General features: G+C 46.1%; 1 protein-coding gene across 1 annotated transcript; it reads left to right on the forward strand.

Moving 5' to 3' along the window:
• The first annotated feature begins 1,689 nt into the window (after positions 1 to 1,689).
• Positions 1,690 to 5,199, forward strand: KPRP (keratinocyte proline rich protein). The gene is given in 3 exon segments (XM_049880509.1): positions 1,690 to 1,851; positions 3,616 to 5,109; positions 5,111 to 5,199. Coding segments are annotated over 2 exon segments (1,509 nt in total). The 5' UTR covers positions 1,690 to 1,851; positions 3,616 to 3,643; the 3' UTR covers positions 5,154 to 5,199.
• Positions 5,200 to 9,474: the final 4,275 nt, after the last annotated feature.

Raw genomic sequence — 9,474 nt, forward strand, 5'->3', positions numbered from 1 at the left:
CGAACTGAAAGGTTATTGGTTCAAACCCACAAAGTGGCTCTGTGGGAGCAAGACCTGGTGTTATGCTTCCGTAAAGATTATAGCCTATGAAACTTTATAGGGGCGTTCTACCCTGTCACATGGGGTTGCTATGAGTCAAAATTGACTCTTTAGAACCTAACACAACAGTAGTAAGCAATGGAGCTGAGATTCAAAGCAAAGTTTTTGTAAGTCTAAAGTCTGTTCTTACAAGTTTAGTCAGAATCTTAAATGCCTACAGGTACTAGAGGATTACATAAAAAATAAATTATCCAGGTGGAAGGATTATTTCACCTTCTTTTTAACTTCAGCAAAGAAAAATAAGAGCATAAGTGCAGTAATAAAGGAAACTTACATTTTACATTGCGTTGTAGATACAATAAGAAGTGATGGAAAATTGTAGGACAGAAAAGCATATACCCTAAAGATGGAAAGCTGATAATCAAGTTGATGGAAGGTAGACTCACTTATGCCAGATCTTTTGATTTTAAAATAAAAGTTGGATGTCTGGAATCTTAAGCAAAATCTCCCTATTTCTAAATGTTAATAATTACAAAATTATGTAAGCAAAATTACATATGCAAAAATATCCCATCTTGACTATATCTGGCTCACAAGATGTGTTTATTATTTCTATTGTAAAAAAATATATAATACACCATTTACCATTTCAACATTTTGCACATGTGCAATTAAATGACAGCAATTATACCAATCATGTTGTGTAACCATCACCATAAACAGAAGCTCAATGCTTCCTGAACAATGATTCCCCTTTTCCTCCTCCCTCTTACCCCTGGTAACCACTATTAAACTTTAACCTCTATGCATTTGTCTACTCTAGATTTTTAATATAAATGAGATCATACAGTATTTGTCCTTTTGTGATTGACTTACTTCACTCAGCATGTTTTCAAACAAAATGTGGTATACACGTACAGTGGGCTCTTACTCAGCCATAAAAAGAAATGAAGCCCTGATACATGCTACAACATAGATGAACCAGTTTATTCTTTCTTTCCTACACTGTACTGTCCTCAGTGTCCATAGCATTAGCTAAGCACCTGCTGTATCAATTTGCTCAGGTCAAGGCTGGGATATAGCAGGTACCCATTTGTCCAGCTCTGCCTGTCTCTTACAGTCAGCATCAACTATGAGTGGATGTTGAATACTTTAAACATCATTATTGATAGGATGCTTTTGTATACAATAATTGGCTCAATCCTTACAACTCAGGAAAGAAGATTTAATGAGCTCCACTTTGCAGTTGAATAAATTAATAACTCACATTGGTTAGGAAGGTCACACAGCCATAAAATGTTAATCTGGGACTTTAGACTTTGCTCTGACCCCAAGTTATGTTTATTTTGTGGAGTTATGTCTATCTTTGAGGCTCTTTTAGTTGCTTCGAGTTAGAGAATTTTTTCTCTTTTATGTCTACCTGGGGAGAAGCTGAAACAAGGAGAAAGGTAAGGTCCTGGAATCATCTTTCGAGAGAGAAGATACCTTTGTGACCCCTGTCCAGCCCCACCACCAGGTCTTCTAGAAATGGGGAAGAAACTGATAGGGTGAAGAAAGAGGAAGGAAACATGAATTTGCTCCTTCATAGTCCAGAAGCTTTGACACTGAGACGAGACACTCCCACACTCTGTAGATGACTGCAAGGAGAGGCATACAGGGAGGGAACTGACCATTGGCATGCCAGTCTCGGTGATGAGCCAGGCAGATGCCAACCAGTTGTCTCATGGCCCAAGCCAGACCCAGAAGCCTTTATATAAAGACAGCCCTCTGCCCAGATGCCTCAGCCTGAATGACTGCTTGCCTGTGAGGAGGGTGAGTCCAGGGACTGGGTCTTGGGATTAGGGTGGGGATGATGCCGTGGGGGTGCCCAAATTCACAGGGAAGGAGTTATGAGCAGAGGAAGAGTGGTACATCAGCCTGAGAAGAAAAGTCAGTGGCTTTTTAGGAGGCATAAGAAGGATATATGTGGGGTTTGTGTGAAGAACTGGGCTGTGAAGTCAATGGACTATGCCTTTGATAACCCTGGCCTCATCCTCAGGTACCATTTTTCCTCATAGGACTTGCTCTCTCAGGAAAAGATGCATTAGTAATTTGCATCTTGTGAGCAGAGTTGTGTGCAGGAGGGTTACCTTCCCCTAGGGTATGTATATTTAGATCTTCTCTATCAATGAAGAATGGAAGGCTCTGTCCTTCACCGAAGTATCTTCAGTTTTCAGCACTGTGGGAGCTCAGAGAGGTGTTTTGTTGGATAAGCCAATTGTCAAATCAGCTTCCCTGCTATGTTGGTCATTTGACTGTGTTGAGCAGGAGAATTTGGGGAGGGCAGAGGAGTGAGGACTCCCCAGTGTTCCCTCCCTGGTTAAGTATGGCATTGGCATGTATGCCTGTGCCCATCAGGCCATGTTTGTAACATTCCAGCTGTGTAGGTCTCTAACTGCAGCTGAATGTCAGTCTTGTGATTAAGAACCTCGCACTTTCTGGGATACCCAGTCTTGGGTAACTCTACCTTGTCTCTCAGAGAGGCCCAGAGAAACCTTGTCTCTCAGAGAGGCCCAGAGAAAACATTTCTGAAGCCAGAAGACTGTCAGACTTCAGGTCATAAACACAGTGAATGATCTGCCTGGGCAAGTTAGCAAGTTAGCAAGTTGGCACTGAGTCTTTCCAAGCCTAGTGTGTTTTACATGTACCTATCTTTATGGAAGCCCTGGTGGCATAGAGGTTAAGAGCTACAGCGGCTAACCAAAATGTTGGCAGTTCGAATCCACCAGGCTACCCCTTGGAAACGCTATGGGGCAGTTCTACTCTGCCCTATAGGGTTACTACGAGTTGGAATTGACTTGATGGTAACGGGTTTGGGTTTTTTTATTTGTTTTCGCATGTGTTCGTAGAGGGACAGTTTAAACAAATTTACCTTTAAAAGATTTAATATAGAAAAACAAACATTTTACGAGGATTTCAGCTGCCAAACAGTTGAATGGATCCTTTACTTTCCAACTGGCTGCTTTGACATTACATGAGCATAGTTGGTGCCTGAGTGCATGTTCTCGTTTGTGCTTTTGTACAAGCTTGCACATGTATGTGTGCTGATATTCTGTGTTTGAGGAAATCCAAGTTCTTGTGGGCATAAAGTCCCCACTTTGGCTTACCTCCTTAAGAGGAGGTTTTACCTTCTACTTCCTATTGAGTTCACACCCACCGCTTAGCACCTAAGTGAGGGGGATCCGCTTATCATCAGCACCCTCTAGTGCTAGACACTGGTAGTGTCCACCTCCCAAGCAGAGACCCTGGACACCTGCAACCCTACAGGGGCGTTGTGTTCAAAGGTTGTGCCTTTGCAGCTATTTCAGAAGGGCACAATCAGGTCCTTTGGCAGATCCAGGACAGTCTCACCGGCAATGGTGACTAATCCTGGGTCCAGGTAATTTAGAACGTATTCTCTAGTGGGGGATTACAGAGTTTGATTTGGGTGGAGGTCAGTGGGAGGAAAGCCAAGGAGGAAGCAGGGTGTCTTTCTCTAGCTCTTGGCTGCTCTTCCCCAACAGTTCTCACCCTCCGGACTCTTTCCTCTATCCTCAGGTTCCGCCCACCCATCTGCATCAGGACCATGTGTGACCAGCAGCAGATTCAGTCTTCCCTGCCACTTCCCCAGTGCTGTGTGAAGGATTCCTCCTTCTTCCCCTCCCCCTACCCCTGTGCCACAGGCGAGGTAGTGGTTCAAGCTCCTTGTGAGATGCAAATTGTGGAATGCCCCGTACCATGCCCAGTTCAAGTTTCCCAGGTGAAGTGCCAGGCTCCGTGCCAATCCAAGACCACCCAGGTGAAGTGCCAAGCTCCATGCCAGGCTCAGGAAACCCAGGTGAAAAGTCAGGCTCCATGCCAGTCTGAGGTTTCCTACGTGCAATGTGAAACCCCATGCCCAGTTCAAACTTGCTATGTAGAACACGTTCCAGTTTGCTGTACAGAAACTTGTTACGTGGAATACCCAGTCGAGACCTATGTACCCTGTCCAGCTCCACAGCCTGTCCAGACTTACGTAGCATATTCCCCAGTGTGCCAGAATCAGGAAGGCTTCCGTATCCAGGGCCAATATCAGGGCTCCTACGGTAGTTGTGTCCCTCAGCGCCGGTCCCGAACCTCATTTCGCATTTGTGCCCCCCAATGCCAGACCCAGGGCTCTTACGGGAGCTTCACTGCGCAGCGTCGGTCTCAGAGCGCCAGTAGATGCCTCCCTCCTCCTCCGCTGCGGCCTTCTTACCGCAGCTGTTCCCCGCCACCGCGCTGTGGGCCCTTCTATAGCAGCTGCCTGCCATCAAGATGCTCCTGGGATTCCTATAACTACTGCACCCCGCCCCGCCGCTCCGAGCCCATCTATAACAGCGGCTGTGCTCGGGATCGCGCTTCAGGCTGCTCTCAGAGATGCAGACCCAAGTGCCGAATAGAGATTTCCTCCCCCTGCTGCCCGAAGCAGGTCCCCCTACAGAAGTGTCGTGTTCAGATTCCTCCCATTAGCCGCTGCCCCCAGACCTGCACTCCACGGTTCTCCTCTGGTGCCTCCTGCCCGGACCTGAGGCCGCGTGAACTCCCAAGGTCAAGCTTCCGTCCACTACGCCGTCTTGACCAATGTCCAGAGCCATTGCTGCCGCTATGTCCACTTCCTGCGCCTCGGCCATATCCACGTCCATGTCCACTTCCTGCACCACGTCCATATCCACTTCCATGCCCACTCCCAGAGCCATGTTTGAGACCAGAACCCCGCCCATGCCCTCCACGACGCCGGCTTTCAGAACCCTGTTTACGTCCAGCACCACGTCCGACTCCACGTCCTCGTCCAGTGCAGTGTGAGCGCCCAGAGCCACGTCCATATCCTCGGCCGTGTCCACTTCCAGAGCCAATACCCCTTCCAGCACCCTGCCCAAGTCCAGAGCCTTGTGTGGAGCCTTGGAGCTATCCCAATCCATGCTCAGGCCCTAATCCAATTCCATGCCAAGGAGACCTAGGCTGTCATGAATCTAGTCCCTGCCACCTAGACACTGAGGTGCCCAGCTATGGTCCGGCTAGTTACAACCCAGGAAGAGAGTGATGCTGGCTGCAGACCTAGTGGTCTGGGTGGATGAGGAGACCAAGGAGATGCCTGTGTTGGAGTGAAAGGTGGCGCTTATACTGGAGCAAAGGGTGCCTATTTTTAAAAGAAATTTGACTGAGACATCCCTGCCTTCTGCTCTGAAAATGTTGCTACTCCTATTTCAGTAGCCACAGTTTCCTGATCTGTTCTTGTTTGCAACTCAAAGACATTCAGAGCCTCCATGCTGTAAAGGTGACACCCAAACTCCTCTGCATGTCATCTCAGGATCCACATGTGGGTCTCAGATACCTCTCCAGCCTCACCTCTGACTCCTCCTCTGTGTACAGCTTCACTTCTAACCAGACCAGTCTGGACACCAGGGGGCATCTTGGGTGTTCCCCAGGGCATAACTTGGATGTCCCTGGGTCTCTGCCTCCAAGCCTCTGCTCACTCTTTCTGCTTGCATGGGCTACTTCTCTCCTACTCCCGAGCCTCTGAAATCAGTCTTTCAAGTTCTCTTCCTTGAAGCTTTCTTGCCTTGCCCCAGGCCACTGGACTCTCCCTATGCTGACTTCTCAGGAGTCATTGCAGTGTCCATACCACCCACTTGGAAACTGCCTTGCAACATCTCTTGAATTGTTATTTCTCTTCTCAACTGTATCTGCCTTACCCACCCAACTAGATTGTAAACTCCCAGTCAAGTAGGGTCAGAATATCCCTAAATTCCTGCTCCATTCCTTGGACAGGCAGTAAGGCTTGTGGATTGGCAGCTTGAGCCGTGATCTGTCCTGATGGACAACTCCAGGAATTGGAGCAAGAGGGCTGATGTAACAATAAAGATGATGATGTACTCATAGCCTGGGTCCTGAGTAATGCCTGCTGTTTACTCCTCCTTGAGTTTCCGGAAAAAATTTTCATGTTTATTCATTGTTTTTTTTCTTGGGTCTGTGGTGCTCATTGTCTGAGCTTTTTTTCCACTTAGACCAGGTGGACTGCCTCATGGTTTTCTTTCCCTCCTCAGTGCCCCGGCCCCTGTTAGGAATAAATGAAAAGACAAGTTAGGGAAGAACAAAAAGAAATGCACATTCTCAGGCCCCACTCCAGACCTACTGAATCAGAAACTCTGGGACTGGGGCCCAGCCATCTGTGTTTTAGCCAGCCCACCAGCTGTTTCTGATCCCAGTAACATTTGGTAACCACTACACACACACACACACACACACACGCACAAACACATCCTCTGATTCCCACAACTGTCCATAATGTGGACATTATTATCCTGCCATTTTGTACAGTTGGAAGCCAAAGCACACAGAATTTAAGTGACTTGCCAAAGGCACACAGCCAGACTTGACTCACAGCCTATACCCTTTTCTACTGCACTGCACATGGAACCTTTGAGCTTGGTCACACTGTCCCTGCCTCTTCTTGAGACCTTTCCTATGTTAACCCAATTATTTCCCCAACACAGTCTTGGAGTTCCCTCAACAACTGAACAGGTTATTCCTATCAGTTTCACATTTGTCTCTTAAAATCCAGGCTCCTCTAGGCCTGTATCTGCTTGCGGTGTGTGCCCCAGGGGCCTGCAGGGCCTGACCACCCCCACTAGGCATCTGTAGGTTTTCCTCACCCAGACCCCAGATGGAGGTGGGGATGGCAAGATGGGAGATTCATGTTAGATCTCTCCCTTATTCTCTCCAAACACACTGTGGACAAGAACCATCCCAAGATATAGGCAGAAGCAAGGACCTGGATGTGAGAAAACGGAATTCATATCTAAGAAACACCATCCTCCCCCAGGGTCAAGGGTCAGATCATCATTCAGGCTCTTTATTAGGATGCACATGTTCCAGCCTTGGGCTTTTCTTGGGATGGAATCTAGTCCCCAGGATAACCAAGCCTGGATGTGGAAAAGGATTGGATAATGGTAGAATAGAAGGGCCTCTTAGTGAGTCAGGCTGGAGCTGAGCTAGAGCACCGCTGATGGCCTGGTGTTCTCTTGCTCACTAGGGCTGTGAAAATGCCAGCCGTGGTGCCACCTCCCCAACCAGAGGAGCTCAGGGCCTGAAACTCCTCTCTCTTGGGAGGCTAGTTTGATTTGGCTTTGAAGATCCTCAAAATCCACTTACTTCTGACAGGATGCCCAGCCCTGAGCCTCCAAGGAGGCCCACAACGAAGAAGCTGGTCCTTGCCTTGGGTTTGTCTATGAAACCATAGCCAGAGACAAGTACCTCAGAGGAAAGTGGTACCGAAAAGTATGTATTTTCATATGTCTTTTGTAGGTTTTGCACGTTTCTTTGTGTGTCATTTTGTTTTTCTGTTTGTGTGCTTTAAAAGCTTGGGGGTTTTAAAAGGCATTTGGAAATTGGGCTGTGGCCTCAGAAGCATGGTTTAGACTATCCTACAATCCTCCAGCATTGGCTTTGGAGACTCTTTCCAGTCATCTCTTCTACTTATTACCCACCATCATTTCACTGATGACTTGTCTCCCAGTTCTCTGCTTTTCCTGTTACTATAACTTGAAATCGACTTGACAGCAAAGGGTTTGGGGATTTGGTTAACGATTTGAATAAATTTCATGTGTCCTTAGGACCAGGGCTGAGTATTCAAATTCCAAAGCAAAAGAGGCCATTTATAAAGCCCTTCAAGGTGCTCTAAGACCTCCCTGAAAGGACTCCTCTCTTTTTGAATCTGAGGCAATACACAGGTTGCACGTCATTATTTCCATTTCAGAGTTTGATGGACCATTGCCCAGAGATGCCAATGCATTGGCCAAGTCACACACAGTCTGAGGCAGAGATCAGGCCACACCCCAGCTTCTGACGCGTATCCTGACATTCAGCTATGCTGTTTTGGAACAGAGAGCCTGGCTTCCAGAGGTGGGGTGCTAATTAGTTCAAGGAAATGTGGGAAAAAATGCTTCTAAACATCATTCTTCTCACCTTGGGATCCTACTTACATCTCTCTGGAGTCCTCCATCCTTTTCCTCTTTCTAAACCTTGTTTAACAGATATGCGCCCTTGTCTCAGATGCTACCTGCTCTGGTTGCTCATTTGTTCAGTGTACTTCTTTATTCTGTATCTCCTCAACACTGAGAGAATCCTTTTGAGATGCAATATATAATGCATACAGTGATAATCATTCATTTTCTCATTCATTTAGGTGATGATTTTTTTTTGGAGATTGTATAATATAAAAGAATGAGAGTCAGGTAGGGATTTGGGAGACCTGATACTTTAGCAACTCGGCAAATCACTCCCCATCCTGGGATTAGTGTCTTTACTGTAAAATGAGAGAATTGCACTAGATATTCTCAGAGGTTCCTCCTAGACCAGGCATGTTATTTACTACTCCTCTGTATGGCAGACACTAGGCTAAGTCATTGGTTCCCAAACCTGGTGAAATTACCCGATGTACTCACTTAAAGACACAGAATACCAGGATCCATCCCAGACATACTTAATATGAATTTCTATAAGGAGAATCTGAAATCACCATTTCTATAAAAAAAAACACCATTTCTATAAGCAACTAAAATTATTCTGATCATCTGGAAATGGGAACCCTTGCTGTAGTGAATACAGAGGTGTGTGAGGATGTATAGCCCCAATGGAGAAGGAAAGTTGAAATGTGTACAAACCTGCCCACAACACGGGTAGGATTAGGTCATTGTGGGGGAAATGGACCTGGCTGATAACTATATTTAATGCTTATGTGTGTGGAATCAAATTTTCCATTCCTTATTCTGGAAGTACCTCAAGACCAAGGAGTCTTTTCCTTTCTCTGAGTTAAATCTCTCCCAAATCCCACTGCCACCAAAAATACCCATAACAGGGCTCTGTGCATGGCTCATTGTCTGTCATTTGTGTTACAGATATTTTTATCAGGAGAAGGTGGGCCTAGTTATGGCAATTCTCTTCTTTGCCTAGGTATTACCCGAATATTAAGAGGAAGAAATTCCACATCCCATAGTTTGTCCTACAGACTAGAATAGTCTTAGATACATCAGAAAATAGAACTGTCATGCATAAGAAAATAGCTCAGTTGTTCAAAATGGAATAGATAGGCAGATAGTTGTAACCAAAAGACAGGCAGTTAACATGTGCATACTTTGTGGATGTATAAGAGAATATATAAACAGTGAACAAGACTTCGTCTCTGGTCATAGCATACTCCTGAATTCTGTCATGGTTGGACACACCAGATGGTCTGCATGCCGGAGACCTGAACCTAGTCAAGGAAGAGAGGGTGATGTGTGATGATCCATGTACTTTCCTATAGCTAGGAACCATCTAGCTCATTCTTCCAAAAGATGAAGACTCAGAAATTCCCAATCTGGAAGGCTAAACTAGATGTATCTAGAGGCCTAGAAA

The sequence above is a fragment of the Elephas maximus genome, chromosome 3 (genome assembly GCF_024166365.1).
Source record: "Elephas maximus indicus isolate mEleMax1 chromosome 3, mEleMax1 primary haplotype, whole genome shotgun sequence".
Lineage (NCBI taxonomy): Eukaryota > Metazoa > Chordata > Mammalia > Proboscidea > Elephantidae > Elephas > Elephas maximus.